The sequence below is a fragment of the Arvicanthis niloticus genome, chromosome 6 (assembly GCF_011762505.2).
Source record: "Arvicanthis niloticus isolate mArvNil1 chromosome 6, mArvNil1.pat.X, whole genome shotgun sequence".
In the NCBI taxonomy this organism is placed as follows: Eukaryota; Metazoa; Chordata; class Mammalia; order Rodentia; family Muridae; genus Arvicanthis; species Arvicanthis niloticus.
This window is the reverse complement of record NC_047663.1, coordinates 54,051,303-54,067,898: the sequence shown is the minus strand read 5'-3', so window position 1 is coordinate 54,067,898 and position 16,596 is coordinate 54,051,303. Positions and strand designations below refer to the sequence as shown.

The 16,596-nt window shown below is 41.3% G+C and overlaps 1 protein-coding gene across 1 annotated transcript in view; it reads right to left on the bottom strand.

Annotated features, from left to right (window-relative positions):
• Positions 1–16,596, bottom strand: part of Glp2r (glucagon like peptide 2 receptor) — a 67,684-nt gene that overhangs the window by 35,537 nt on the left and 15,551 nt on the right. The window contains exons 5-9 of the mRNA XM_034506363.2: positions 7,645–7,751; positions 5,801–5,954; positions 3,027–3,186; positions 1,958–2,018; positions 1,042–1,111 (exon numbers count right to left, since the gene is read on the bottom strand). Of these exons, the coding sequence (XP_034362254.2) occupies positions 1,042–1,111; positions 1,958–2,018; positions 3,027–3,186; positions 5,801–5,954; positions 7,645–7,751 (552 nt within the window). The remainder of the gene's footprint in view (positions 1–1,041; positions 1,112–1,957; positions 2,019–3,026; positions 3,187–5,800; positions 5,955–7,644; positions 7,752–16,596) is intronic.

Genomic DNA, 16,596 nt, shown 5'->3' with positions numbered 1-16,596 from the left:
ATGGCATGGAGGAAGATTCTTCAGTAATTTCTAAAAATAGCCCTGAACATACTTGTGCTATTTTGATCTACATATTTATATCTTTATATGAAGTGTGACATTCTCAACATTAACAAATATCAACTCTGAAAAACATTGAAAGTGCACTGTCAACTATTCAGCCAAGATTTAATTCTTTATGTAAAAACAGACACGCACATTTGCACACTGATCTCACTAATGTGAAAACTTGCTTTTGTCAATTTGCCAAATCATGTGTATGCCAAGGATTTTCTTTTAAAGTAAATTTCTTTATAATTCATTGCCCATAGATTTTTGATTTGTAGCCATAATATATTATATGTCTATATACTTGGGGCTCCATAAAAGCTGCTTTGGCAAAAAGAGGTCACAAGGTTTCAGACATGTGCTTTCAGTGGGTCCTCCAGGTCAGTCATCTCTTTGCCCTGCAAGTTTCTATATCACAATAAAACCAGTAACATCTGTTACATTACCCATGATCCTTTTGTAGTAACACTAACTCTTCCTGTTTTTCCTCTGAACGTAGTTTCTTCAGCTTCCTCCTCCCACTTGCTAATGACATTAAGATAAAACCTTAGCAGGGCATGGTACCACACATCTGTAATCCCAACAATGGGCAGGCTGAGGCTGCCATGAGGTAGAAGTTAACTCCTCAGTGTAGCAAGACCCTGTCTCAAACAAACAATCCAAAGACACACATTGGTTGATGCATATTTTCTGGAAACTTCCAAGGCCACAGGCAGCCCTTTTCCTATCACAGCCCTTTGGTAAAGGATCATAGAAATTACTTCAAGTCTCCATTTAAAGATCTAAGGACAATGGAGGTTTACAATGTTACCCTGAATAAATCCAGAACCAGAAGACATTTTTAATTTCTCACCCAGGAGAAACTGCTCAAATGTCATATTCGCCCTCTCATGGACCGGAGATTTAAGGAGTTGGGAGGAAATTGAGAATAGAAAGATGCCCCCTGAAGTGCCTGAACTCAGAGAAGAAAAGGGTAGATGGGACGGTCCTTACTGTCACACAAAGAAGCATGGGTCCTCTGATGATCCACCAGATTGCCTTATTCCCATTTATTGCCCAGCACCTAAGAAAAAGATCAGGAGTAGGAGACACGTGAGATGAAGATAAAAATCCAAGTTGTGTGCCCTGTAGAAGGAGGATGCTTGCCTGTCTTGAAGATTAACTGTCTACCAGTTCATCTCCTAAGAGGAGGGATACTGGAAAAAGAAAAGAGAAACTATTCACTTCTTATCATGGCATTGTTCTTTATCATTAGGTGTGTACTGTGTGGACCCTCCCACATTTTCCTCCAAGTGCATGCAAACAAAAGCCTCAAGGTATAGACCCTTAGTACTTTACTCAATAGTTGGCTTTCCTTATCTCACACATCACTTACACACTTAGAAATGTATATGTACGCTCATATGTAAATATGAGGGTTAGCTGGTGGTTATCTGGAAGAGGCATGAATCACACAGTACACATTACTTAGGAACAGGCTTAAAACATTTGCTGAGATTCAGTTCCTGCAAGCTAGGAGATTCAGAACTAACTTGTGTCTCTTGATGTGTTTTCGCACTTTGCACTGTATTTCACAACATAGCAGTGCCACACGGTGTGTGATGATTCTTCCCTCAATGTGCATCAGAGTTGCTCTTTTCTCTCATATGAATGAAGCCATAGAAACTGCTCTGTGCCTCTGTCCTTAACACACCCAGCACCCAGACAACATCCTTTAATAATTTGCATGTGTAACTAACAGGTTTCTGTAAGACCTTTGACTGCTTGTCAACACTCCTGTTGCACTCTAGAAGGACAAAGTAGGAGAATTTGAATATTCTCTTTTGAAAGGTGATTTCATTACCTATATATGGACATATCTGGGACGACTGACACCATGTGAATTACCTACCCTGTGTGAATTACCTACCCTGTGTTCTCCAGATGTGCACGGGCAAAACCCCAGGGAATAACAAACAGCATAGGGAAGGCTGTGTAGAAAGCAGAGAAGTAGTTAGGAAAAACCAGAATCATAGACTGTGAGAATTGGTGAGGTTTAGAGTATGTCAAGACCAGCCATGACTCTACTGTAAGGAAAGATGGGCCCTGGGAGAAAGGGCTTGCCACCTGTCACAAGTAGTTTGGAATAAATTCATGAGCTTCAAATGTTCATGAGGAATATCATGGCTCCATTTATTTTCTCTGAGTCCTGTAACCTCTAATTGACCAAGGACTTTTGGAAACCAGAGTTCCAAATCAGGATACCCTGCTCATACTTTTAAAATAATAATAGTAATAATAATAATAATAATAATAAACTTTTGTTTTCTCAAATATTCACTGTCATAGACTGATGTATTTTGTCATCTCAAAATTCCTGTGTGGAAGACCTGTCACCACTGTGGTGGTATTTGATAACGGGGAATGTGGAATAACTAGGTTAGAAGGTGTTCTGAGTTGGAGTTCTCATGATGGGATTGGTGCCCTTATGAAAAGAGATTGGAAGTCTCCTTTTCTCCCTCTCTCCTCCATGAGAGGATTCAGGCAAGAGGGCAGTTTTGTGCACAGCAAGAAGAGTTTTGCATTCACCAGAACACAAGCACATTGGATTCAGAGCCTCCATGAGCAGAGAAACCAGTGTCTGTTGTCCAAGCCACACAGATATTTTATTATGACACAGTGAGCAGGGTAATGCAGTTGGAAAGAGGTCTAGAGGATGTCATCTGGTTATACCAAAGATTTATTCACTTTTGCATATATGCATTGGTCATATAGCACCTATACTTGTGAATAGATGCATGTGTATATGCACATGTGCATGCACACACACACACACACTGAGTGCACCCCCATTTTCTTTGGAGATCCTTATCATTGAGAAATTATCTTCCCTGTGTGTCATCCTCAAGTTGAGATTTCTAGCTCCATCCAAAGGTTCTGATGGATTCCCACATTCTGATGACTCCTTGGGAGAGAAAGATTGGTGTCATGTCACTCACCCCAGCCCACCACCAGGTACTTGGGCCACAGCCGCCTCTCAGGAAGCACTGTGGGCTCCAGCAGAGCATGGAGGTAAAGTCCTTCAACCAGCAGCCACAAGTGATTGGCGCCCACGAAGTAGTGCAGGAGGACCTGGACGGAGCGACAGGAGGTGGACATCTGCAGAGGCAGAACCTGGGTGAGTCCTGGTGTTCTCAGCACCCAGATGAGCAGGACCTCCCCACAAGTATACACACGCCCACACCTGTCCTCCCCTGCTTCCTGAGCCCTTGCTAACTACCTCAAAGATGCTGGTGAGAAAGCTTCATGGAGCCTTCAAAGATCAGTCTCTTCCTTAACATTCAAGGCCCGTGTTTCTTAACCTGTGGGTCACAACCCCTTTGGGAATCAAATGACTCACAGGGGTCGACTAAGACCATCAGAAAACATATTTACATTATGATTCATAACAGTAGCAAAATTTCAGTTATGAAATAGCAGTGAAAATTATTTTATGGTAGGGAAGGGTCACCACAACGTGAGAAACTGTATTAAAGGGTCTCCACTCAAGGGAAGTTGAGAGCCACTGTTCTAGGCTCTGATTATTTATTTATTTATTTATTTATTTGTTTATTTATTTATTTAGAGAGAGTGTGTGTGTGTGTGTGTGTGTGTGTGTGTGAGAGAGAGAGAGAGAGAGAGAGAGAGAGAGAGAGAGAGAGAGAGAGATGAATCCCAGGCTGGGCTTAAACTCATTACGTAGTCAAGGATGTTCCTGAACTTCTGAACTTCTGATCCTCCTGCCATCTGCTTCCTAAGTGCTGGGTTTACAGGTATGAGCTACTGCTTCTTGTTTATGTTGTTCTAGGGAACCCAGGTCTACACATACACAAAGTAAGCACCATATTTAGACAGAGAGAGAGAGAGAGAGAGAGAGAGAGAGAGAGAGAGAGAGAGAGAGGAAAGAAAGAAAGAAAAAGAAAGAAAGAAAGAAAGAAAGAAAGAAAAAAAAAAGAAGAAAGAGCAGAAGAAAGAAAAAAAGAGAGGAAAGTCTAGAGGGGTAGCTTGGTGGTTAAGAGCACTTACTGCTCATACAAAGGACCTGGATTGTTTCACAGCACTGACATGGTGGCTCACAACAGTCTGAGTATCCAGCCCCATGGAATTTGATGCCCTCTATTCGTCTTTTGGGGCTTCTTCATGCACATGGTGTATACACACATGCATACAAAATTACATGAATGAATGAATGAATGAATGAATGAAAGTAAAAGAGCAAAATCAGAGAGAGTTTACCATCAGCCACAGCCCAAATGAAAGCTTGGAAAGATCTGTTCTCCAGCCTCAGTTCAACTAGGCTAGGAACCACAATAACTAAATAAATCTTCGTATGACTGGAAGTTGTCACATAGACTTATGTCAAATAACAAATGAGAAGTGTTTCTTGAACTGAATGTAAAACACACACACACACACACACACACACACACACACACACACACACACACTGTGTGCCAAATTTTGTAATATCAAGCCTGGACCTGGAGTGAAATTTCTACTCTAAGTGCAACTATCAAAAAAAAAAAAAAAAAAAAGTTGAAGATCCATGACCTTACGTAAGTTCTTGTGAGAAAAGTTAGTTAAAATCATGGCAGTCAACCCGAAGAAACTCCATGGAAGGAAATAATAAAAGAAGAAATGAATGCAAATGAGACTATAAACTAAAAGCCTCAATAATGCTGAGAGTTTATTCTTGGGAAAGTCCAATAAAGTTGAAAAACTTCTAGTGACAGCCACCAAAGTGTGAAAGTAAAACAGCAGAGATATGAGTAATCGATACAGGAAATGAAAATGAAGACAAATACAAGCCCGACAGACTTGAAGAAAAGTCAGAGAGAAGGTCATGAGCAATATTGTACCAAGAAACTTAAAAGGTTGCCTAAAATGTATAGACAAACTCCTAGAAAAGTTACTACAGACACTAGAAAAAAACTGAAATTTTGAATATGAGATTCATGATTAAGGGCCCAGTGAGCTGGCTCAGCAGGTGAAGGTGCTTGCCACTGACTCTGACCACCCGAATTTGACCCCTGGGACCCACACAGTGGGAAGAGAAGAATCAACTACTTGAGCTGTTCTACACTGACCCCCCACATACACTCCTGAGCACACAAATACATGTAAAAAGATTTATGATCAACCCATAACTCAAACCTTTTACATGTGTGTATGTGGTGTGTGTACATGCATGCACCCACACATGTGCACTCATTTTTACATGTGGATGCATGTATATGTAAGGGTACCTATGCATGCAGAAGTTGACATTAGCTATCTTCTTTGATTGTGCTATACTGCATACACTACATCAGAGTCTCTCACTTGAACCTAGAGCTTCCTGACTTGGCTAGCCTGGCTACCTAGCTTGTTTTAGTTCTTATACTTACACAGGAAGTGCTTGACCCACTGAATCATCTCTGCATCCCCATAAAATATAGGTGCATGGTACCACCTACATGCAATCCCAGTAGTCTTGAAGCAGAAGCAGGAGGATCATAAGTTCCAGCCTGGGTTACACAGTGAGAGCCTGTCTCAAGGAAAGATTGGTCTAAGTCTCTTGCTTGCCACTGAGAAGTCACCCATGGTAAGCTCAGCAGCCACAGGATCCCTTTCCCTGGCCCATTCTTGGAAGATTGTTTTTAAGTAGTACACTGCCTGTCTAACAGATCTTTATCATTCTGTCCCCCCTCCCCAGTCCATCCGCCTCCCCATTCTGCCCCATGTGGGAGATTACCTCTGATATATATGACATCCATCCACTCTCATTGTCAGGCCTCTTGGAGTAGGAGTTGTAGAAGACCATGTCCTTCACCAGGACAGCCAGAGCTCTCAGGATGAATGAAGCGAACAAGTTCATGTGGATGTAATTGCGTGTGCAGTGCAATTTTCTGCACAAAAAGAATACAGTGTCTTCCCTTGGGAAGGAACAGCTGGGAGGGCAGGTCTGACTGCTTGTGCATCTGTCACTAGAGACGGAGGTCTAGGTGCTGGTCTAGGTGTTCTTGATTCTCTGTGCCTTACCCTCTCCATCTGGGAAATGGGGCAAGAAATTGCTCCCTAGATAGCATGTGTGGCATGCCAGGCCCTGCATACAGGGACCTATGGAAACTTCACCTCTTGCTGCCACTGGAGGAGTGAGCACTTTTGTAACCTTGATTTTGTAAATGTTACAAGTCCCTGGGCAGTGGGTGGTGGAGCTGAGATTTGGGCCTAGAACGCTGAGACCTGGGATCTGGCTCTCCAAAGCTCAGCTGTCTCTGAGAATTAGAACATTTCTCTCAGAGTCCAGGGAAGGATGACATCCATTGACTCATATAAAATGCAATGTAATAGATGTCCAGAAACTCTGTCGGCTTATGACTTCTACCGGGGTCTCCCGCTAACTCTGTTACTCAGACTGTTGTAACTGTGTGTCCTCAGCCTCTTCCCAGCTCTGTGCTTTCAATGCAGCTCCTAACCCACCCCACTTGCTTTCCTCCTATTGTTACCTTGGAACTTCCAAATGGAGGTGTACTCTTGTGTTTTATGATGTATAGATGCTTCTTCCCTGGTAGAGCAGGAGGCTCAAGTGAAACAGACACTTGGTCAAGCCAAGCCCTGATGAATTTACCTCTTGCTGGGGTAGGCAGTGATTTTCCCTGCAATGGGATTGGGAGTTTAAGTGCATGGAGAAAGGGGTCAATGTAACATCAGTGAGTATTGGAGGTGGAACTTGCAAAAACTGTTCTAGGATGCCATGTCTGCTCCTGGAGCCATGGAAGGTCAAGACAAACAAGGCCATATTTAGGTTCAGGTGAGCCTAGGTGGGGCACTCCACCCCTCATATCTCCAGGGTCTTCATATGGACTCCTGAACCAGTGCTGAATGTCCATTCAGCCATATTATACTTACCAGTACCTCTGAATGAGGAACCTTTTTGGTTTCCTCATGGATTCATAATCGTCTCACTTAGGAAACACCTAAAGTGGTTTAGCTAAATGCACTAGGGCTTTGGATTTTGAAATAATGCAATCAACTGATTGGTTGTGACCCTACTAGCTCTGTTACCCAGCAGCTGTTTGTCCTACGAAAGTCATTTCACCTTTCCATAACAACTAACAGTAATTTTCTAGAATTAGAATTAATCTTAATTCGGTTTAGGAGAATTACAGTGCCTGACAGCTAGCCAGGGTCCACAGGCCTCATTAAATCCTAGGTCTATCATGACTTTTGAGGGGGAAAGGGATTCTTGTATGTAAATGGTGTCTCTGGTGGAATGGTGGTTTGCTGGCACTATGGTGGTAAAGGGTATAATCAGGAATTTATGCACAGAGGCAGAGGCAGAGTCCAGAGTCCTGCGTCAAGTCCCATCTTTATATCCAACTGCCTCTCATACCAGTAAGGACTCAATGCCTCTCATCCAGAACTTTTTGTCCTCTCATTTACAAAATGGAATCAATGTATTCAAGAATCTTAATCTTCCTGCTCTGAAGATCCATGACATCATCCAGCAGATGATGATCTTCTGCCGCCTTCTAGTGATGACCACCAAGCAAATTACAGGACACATGTCTGACCACACGTTGTGGTTATACTCACCGAAGGAACAAGAGAAGTGCAAGAGCCAGGAAGAGGGAGATGAGAGACAGGGAGTAGCCCACAGTGTACATCAGCTGCAAGGTGGACAGCAGGGTGTAGTGATCCATCTGAACATAGAAAGAGAAGACATGACCACCAAGATGCAGTCTGTATCCCCACCTTCACTCCAGCTCCATCCCAGAGCAACCATGGGGTTAGACATGTTCTGAGCTCCCAGCCTGCTTCCAAACTTCACTGATACCCAAATAGGCAGCCCAAACTGCCTGTGGCACAGTTCAGAAATCATAATATCCCCATGAGTACAAGCCCACCTTAGTCTCACCCCATGGCTGGGCTCACAGCCCAACACTCATTCACCAGGAGTCACTATATCAGAAAGAACTGAGTCCTAAACAGATGCCATGGTCAATTGAGGGGAAGACCTTTTGTGGTTTGTGAACATGACAAAATATGTTTGCTTTTAGATATTAAGTCAGTGGTTTAATTGCATGTGGCTATGACCCTTCTTTCTTCTAGCATATTATTCAAACGGATTTGGTCAACTTTTGTCTATGGCCATCAAGAGCATTTTGTCTTTGTCAGGTCTGGAGATTTCTGTGGGATGGTTAGCTAATAGACTGATTTAACAAGTGCTTCCTTTTCTGGGAAGTTTTTGTAGAGTTCATAGTATTTTTTCTCTATTTTCCTTTTAAATTTAGTCAGCTTTAGTTTCATGAGCTTTGAGAACCTGTTAACAGGCTACTGCTGTTGCCGTTATTGTTGTTATTCTTGTTGTTGTTGTTATTCTTGTTGTTGTTATTTATTCATGTAATTCTCCTGGTGAACTTACCTCCTCACTACTATGGTATTTATTTATTTATTTATTTATTTATTTATATTCAGAGACAGGATATCACTATGTAGACCAAGTTGGCCTTGAACTCACAGAAGTCCATCTGCCTCTATCTTCCAAGTGTTGGGATGCTTGCCACTATACCAGTTGACATAGTACTCCATATCCTGATGATATTCATTGATTTTAAGTCTATGCTATCTGATATTAGTATAAAAGTCCTCCCTTCCTTCTAATTAGTATTTATTTCCAGCTATAATGGCTTGAGAAAATGATTCTCATTGACTCACATGTTTGAGTACATAGTCCAGTTGGTGTAACTATTTGAGTAGAACTAGGAAGTGTGGCTTTGTTGAAGAGGTGTGTCTCTAGGGGCAGGCTTTAAGGTTCCAAAGGACTCAAGCTATTCCCAGTCTCTGCCTCTGTCTACCTACAATTTGCCAATGAAGATGTGATCTCTCAGCTGTCCCTGCCACTATGCCCTTGCTCCACAATCATGGACTCTAACCCTCTAAAAACATAAGCCCCAATGAAATGGTATCTTTTGTAAGTTGCCTTGATCATAGTGCCTTATGACCTCAATTTAAAAACTAACTAAGACAATAACTGGTTTTTTTTTTTTTTATTTTTTATGTTTTTACCCTAAAGATTTGTATTTGAAGTGATTGTCATAGAGAGAGCACATTGTGGACTTCTGCATTTTCTTAACACACACTAGAATCTACCTGCTTGGGATATTTAGATCATTTATATTTAATGCTGCATTTATCAGTCTAGAATTAAATCCATTGGTCTTTTTCTTTGTCTCATGTTTTCTTTATCCTCTTTTCTTCTTTTTCTGTCTCATTTTAAATGGACTGTATCTTTATTCTCTTTGTCTTTCCATGATTGGTATGCCTTCATATCCAGAGGCTGCTTTGAGATTTATAGTAAACATTTAAAAATTACTGTGTTCTACCATGAACTAATAATTTATGATTTGATGCCTAATTTAAAAACTTCATCGTTGTATACTGACACATCTTCTGTCCCAGCCATTTTGCTGTTAATACTATCCATCCATTTATACAGCGCATCCCACAGGTTCCTGATATATCTTTATTACTTCTTGCCTTAGCTAGCACACTGCCTTTCAAGGATATTTTAAAATATGATAAGGAAGTTGTCTCTTATATATGCTACTTTTTAGCCATCTTTATTCTGTTGTATAGATCAAAATGTCCACATGGCACGTTTTTCTTTCTGTGTTAAGGGTTTTCTTTACTATTTCTGACAGTGGTAGTCTAGATACAAACTTTTGAGCTTTAAAAATAACCCCAATCAGATTTTTAATCCAGAATTATTTTCTGTTTTTTTATTATTAAGAATCCTATAGTCCCATCAGTCCTCCAGCTGCTGTCGTTTGACCTCTCATCTAAGATCAGCTTCTCATAAAAAGTTGTTGGGACTGAAGATGTAGCTCAGAGGTTAAGCAAGCACCTTGCCATTGCAAAGGACCTGAGTTCAATTCCTAGCACCCACATCAGGTGGCTCAGAACCACTTGTGGCTCCAGCTCAGGGCAGGACGGATCTGATGCCTCTAGCCTCTTTAGGCACCTGCAGACACACAAATATACACATAATTCTCTGAAGTCCTCCCCCAAACACATCTCTGCTATTGACTGCTCTCATCATTACAGTGCTTGGGACTGTATCTCAATTGGGACATCAATTATATCACTATTAACATTGCTAATTTGTATTTTATTTTATTCTGTGTATGTGTGTACATATATGTGTGTATGTACACGTGTGTGTGTGTGTGTGTGTGTGTGTGTGTGATATGAACTAAAGTACAGTTCACGGTACCTGTGGAGACCTGCTGCTGACGTTGGATGTCTTCCTCAAACACTCTCTTACTTATTATCTGAAGCAGGATTGATCTCTCACAGAGGCTAGAGCTAAGCTAGCTGACCAATGATTCTCAAAATAAAACTGTCTTTGTCCCCTCAGCACTGGGATTGCAAATGTATATCCTCAGACTCATTTTTTTAAGATAGAGTCTCACTGTGTTGCCCTTGCTAGCCTGGAACTCACTATACAGATCACATGCCCTTGAACTCACGAAGATCGTCTGCCTCTGCCTCCTGAGTGATTGGGTTAAAGGCATGTATCTCCGTGTCTGGCTCAAACTTACCTTTTTAATGTCTGTTGGGAATCAGAACCCAGGACTTCATGCAAGCACTTTACCCACTGAGCCTTCCTCAGCCCTCAGCTATATTGCTTACTCATGGGTGCTCTGTTCACATGCTTCTCCACATGTGTTTCTACAAAGAGTGCTGTTGTTTCTCAACACTGAAGACTCTGATAGCACACGAAGACTTTACTGGATCATCTTAGCATGTTACTGGAGATATTAAATGGGTAACTCTATCAAATAACAGAATTACCCCTGATTACTTCTAAAAACATAGATATGTGTTTGATACTTTCAGGAATACATTAGGTAATCATTTATTTTCAGTTCATCTCTACAACACAGGTCCTGAGACAAAGATCAGAATGCAATCAGTTTGTTGGGAAATTTAAAGCAAAAAAACAAAAAAACAAAAAACCAAAAAAAAAAAAAAACCCAAAAACCCTACATCCATTAGAGAAAGGAGGAGTCAGATGGAACACACAAAGGGTACAACATTGAGCCAGTTGTCACAATGGAACAGCTCCCCAGGGATACTCTGAAGGTCCCAGAGTTTGCATGTCAAGACAGAGAACCAGGCTACTGGGCAGTCATCCACTAAGAGCCACCTCCAGAAAGCATGAAGTCCCTGGAGGTTCTGCCTTGAATTTTACCAGAAACCCAGCAAAGCGGGGAAGGTGAGAAGTTAAGGTCTGTGAACTAAATGGATCTGGCCAGGGCATCAATAGTATATGCTACAATAAGTCATTTAGGTCACATTCTGGCTACTTCTTGAATGGTCTAAAACATCTGGTCTTCAGCTCACACTTAGTACCAAAAGGTGAATTTTCAGTAATTTACATACTTATAAAATGCCACTTGTAATGTTCATCCAGCATGGAAATGGACCTTTGCTGAGGGAAGAATGAAATGGCCTAACTCCTACAGAGGCAATGTTAGCAATAGCTAGCAACATAATATACTTACACCTTTGAGCCAGTGATCTCATTTCTAAGACTCTTACAGAAGACACTGCCACAAATCTGAACCAATGTGGATGTACAAGGTTATTCACAGTAGCCTTTGAAGTAATAAGACATTGAAAATAGCCTAAATGCCCAAAGTCAGTGCTAAACAAAGTACGATAAATACATGCAGCTATAAGATATATCTATTATACAATTATATTATGCTATACTATGTACATCTATTTCTAGGAACTGCTATAGAATGATTGGTAGGATATGTTAAGTGAAAAAAAAATACTGCTTTCCATGAAAGAAAGGGAAGGAGTAGCAGTTGCATATTTGCTTAGTTTTACAAAAAAGAACACAGAACATAATTCAATTAACAAAAGAACTTGAGAGGCAGAACTTGAGAGGTTAAGGGTCACCATAATTTTGAGGCTAACCTGAGCAACATGACTAGACCTTTCATTGGAAAGAAAGAATAAAAGAAAAAGAGCAAGAAGAAGGAGAAAGAGGAGGAGGAGGAGGAAGAGGAGGAAGAGGAGGAAGAGGAGGAAGAGGAGGAGGATGGAAAGGAGAAGGAGTAGGAAACGGGAAGAAGGGAGGGGGATGGAGGGAGGGAGGAAAGGAAGAAGAATGAGCCTGAAGATAAAAGTGACTATCAATAGGTGTCACTGGAAAGGGGGGTTAAAGGAAACAGTGATGAAAACTAAATATTTTTTATACCAATTTGGCTTTCAAATTCTGTCAATACCTCACCTATTAAAAGACAAAATCAAAAGGAAAGAGTGGACAAAACAAACACTAACAAAAACAGTGAAGCCAAACTGCACATCCCACTAACAGACCACCATGTAGAGAAGATGACTAATTGAAACACAGTGCTCTCTGCTCAAGATACAGCCTAGAAGAAGAAAAAATCTGCAAGGGCACCTTAAATTAGGTTTGTAGTGTCAATAGCAATATTACTACCTTAATTTTGAAACTAATCCCAGGAACTGGATAAATATGTCATAAGAAGTAAAATTTCACTGAAAGAGTGAAAAAAAACATAAGTGTAAACTAAAGAGGGTAAGCAACATTTCTAAATGTTAAATATAAATCACAGTTCTCAGTATGGAGTCTTTGAGTGTGTTTATCTGTGTATGTGTGTGTGCACAGTTCTCAGTATGACATCTTTGAGTGTGTTTATCTGTGCATGTGTATGTGCACAGTTCTCAGTATGAAGTCTTTGAGTGTATTTAGCTGTGCATGTGTGTGTGCACATGAGCACAAATTCATGTGAAGCAAGAAAAAAAATTTTAAATCAGTGGAACTGGAGAGATGGCTCAGTGGGTAGAAGTATTTCCCATGTAAGCATAATATGTGGGACTGGGAAGACCCTACATAAAAACTGAACAAATAATGCGAGTGTCAACAATCCCAGCAGCCTACAGGGAGATGGGAGGAGAAGGGAGAATCCTTGGCACACGTGTGAAGGACAACCTTGCTTGGGTGCCGACATCCACCTTGTCTTTGTTGTTTATCTGTTGCATACTCCAGGCTGTCGCCAGAGCAGCTGTGGATTTTACTTGGTTGGAATTATGGCAGTGTGTCCATGTGAAACAACTTCCTTCACACTGGGTGGTATCTGATGAATAGTTAGGGGTGAAATCTCACAGTGTCTGAGGGGCATTTCCAAAAGATAGTGAAAGCAGTTAAGACCATATATGACTATATTTGAATCTAGGTAGAAGATATTTTATTATTCCTGTAATAATTGTAGATGTTTAAATGTTTCGAGATAAAATGCTAGAAAGTTACAATAGGCTTTTTAAGTGTTAAATTACATTAGTAATTTAAATTTATTGCTACAATAAAACGTCCTTCTGTTAGATTTTTGTTGTCATTGTGACAGAATGTTGTGACAGAATAAACAATTGAACAATTGAAAGAAGGAATGACACATCTTGACTCATGGCAGGAAGGTGTAAGAGGATGAGAGAAATCACATCATGCATGACAGCTGGCAAGCCAAGCCAGCAGATCCTACACTGGCTAGCTCTCTCCTCTTCCCCTTCCTCCACTCTTTTACCCAACCTGGATTCCCAACCTTTGAGGTGGCAGAACCTGAACTCAGGGCATGGCTTTCTCCTTCTGTTAGTTCATCCTGAGACGCTCACAGACATACACAGAGATATGTTTTTCTAGTCTCTTAGGAGATTTCCATCCATTCAAGTGACAACCAGTCTTAACCATCACAGCTGTATATTAAAAGTACAGCCTAGGACCAGTAAGATGGCTCAGCAGGTCAAGTCACTTGCTTCCATGTCTGGTCTCAAGGACTGACACAGGGGAAATAGAGAATTGACTTCTGCAAGTTGTCCTCTGGTCTCCACACAAGTATGTGCTGTGGTGTACATCACACACACCATAAATTTTAAAGTATTTTAAACTATGTTGTACATTTATAACTGATAAATGTATAACAACTAAATTCGGTATTTGAAAATAGAAATCACTTTATATAAGAGTAAAGGAAACAGTCTAAAGTAAGATGAACTAAGAACTGACCCCCATACTACTAAATAGAAATCCACAGGCAGACGACTCCGAACACAGTGTTTGTGCTTATGCACAGACACCACACACACAGCGCCAAGAAATGCACTTAACATACATAAGAATTCCCAGTGTGTTGTTAGCTGAACATAACACAGTTTGCTTGCCAAAACTCTGAAGGGCAAAGGTTTACTAACACTGCCCTTTTTTGGGAATAATTTCAACCCACTCTATGAAACACAGGTAAACATGGACAGAAGCTTTTTAGTTTTAAGTATTTAAATTCTTGGAAATACAACAACTTGCAGAGGGAAAGAGGTGAGACCCTTCTTCCCTACCTCCTCTCTCTGCAGGGGAATATTATTTTTGAGATAGGGATCTGGCTGTCTAGCCCTGTGAGAGTAGCTTCAAGTTCAAGATCCTCCTGCTTAATCCTTCCAAGAGCTGCAGTCATGGGCACACACACCCCCAGCCAGTGTGTTCATCTGTCTAGACAGAAATCTTTATTCCTATCTCTCTACTCACTGACTTGAGGATGTTATCAGAGAAGATCAAAGGGGGAGGGGTTTACATCTGCCAATGAACTATATACAAGAATTACCTGGGAAAGTATTGAGACCCAGGCTCCATCGAAGACCCATTGATTCAGAACCCATAGTCTTTTATTCAGCATGTGTTAAGTATCTATTATACAGAAAGCCTACTTTGCATATGCTAGGGCTTGGGAGTGGTATCTAATATGATAGTGACAGTTTGTTCTCAATCAGTTTACAAATACAAGATGGAAGATAAGAAATAGACATTGTAGGCTTCATTGAAAGTATGCAATTAGCATAGCTTTGGTATTTTGGCATAAACCAGGTAGTCTTGAGATAAACAACATGTGTCACTTTGAGCCCTTTAAGAGATGAGACTTGTCACCCAGTAAAATTGTATAGGGAACACAGAGTTCTGCCAACTCAAACAGGAAATAAGGCTTTTAAAGGGGGCTCCTAAGAGCATCCTAAGATGTGGAGAGTCCATTGTAAAGCCCTTCATGCCCAATAGGAACCAGCAGACTCAAGACAGCCAGGAGCACGCCAGCTCCCCTAGCTCTAAAGAAAGTGAGTCACAACCAGAATGAGAGATGCAGACTCCAGTGAGATGAGACCAAACAATTCACTAAGAACTCTCTTGTACCTGAAAAAACACTCTGAGGGCTAACGCATGGAACTCAGTAGCAAAAATCAAATATATTGCCATGGTAAACTGTCAGGAGTGTCTCCATAGCACTCATGCCCCACACATAGTACACACACACACACACACACACACACACACACACTTACTTCTTGGAAGGAATTTCAAATTCCAACTAAATAATGGAAAAATTAGCCACAACTGAATGGGTGGAGAAGAAGGGTGGTTTGCAGGCTTAAGTTAAGATGACAAAGGATTCAGTAGAGAAACAAATAGAACCCAGGAGAAATCAAAGGGCAAGGCCTCTTCTCCTGCCTAATCTCAGTGAAGGCCATTTCACATCTCATAAGTCAAAGACAGAAACCAAAGACTTTGGTACCCTTCAGTTTACACTCTCACATCAACTAATCGTCTCCTTGACAACCTGCATCCCATCTTCCCTCTTCTCTCATGTGCATCCTCTTCATGCCAGAGGCAGTTACTAAGATATCTCCTGGCTCATCTCCCTTCCTGCCTCTAATCTAGCCAGCCCTACCATTCTCCAATCTGCCACAGACATCCTACCAATGCCTGTTCTGAGTTATGAGCCTCTGTACTTCAACCTACAATGCATAAATCTTCCAAGCAGTAAAGGTGGACTCCTCTCTAAGGGGTCTGTAGACCCATGTGTGTCTTCTTCCTCTCTACATGAATACACTCCAAATCACCTCTTAAAAGGAGCCTTAAAAGGAGATGAACAGTGATAGTGTGGGATAGCCAGCCACAGGAGAGCAGGGGAAGTCAACTCAGGTAGTGGCCAGCAAGCTCAAGGGCAATGCTGAATTTTCCATCTCTCCCCAGAAGTGGAAGTCTACCTGCTCTTTGACACTGAGTGTGTGCTTTTCCTTCTACCAAGGAATTCTTGCTCTCCGCCTTCCCATGGCCAACTCCTCACCCTCCATCTCAGCTTGGGCAGCTTTCCCTACCCCAAGACTACATCAGTGCCTTCTTTGTGGCTCTGAGCATCCTATACTTTTGTCCCAGCAGTTAGTCACCCTGCTTGTGTGCCCCAAAGGACTCCAAGCTCCCTAAAATCTGTATCTGTGTCTGAGGTACTTCATTACTGTGTGTGACTGAAAAGCAAAAAAATAAAGATATACCCTGTACATCTGTCTAATTCCCCTACACCCCCTCCTCTCTCCTGTTTCCCTTTACACTTGACCTTAAACACAGGTGAGTAGACATTTGGACAAACAGGTGGCTTTAGGGGCCCAACGAGAAAGTAAAGAAAATCTGCT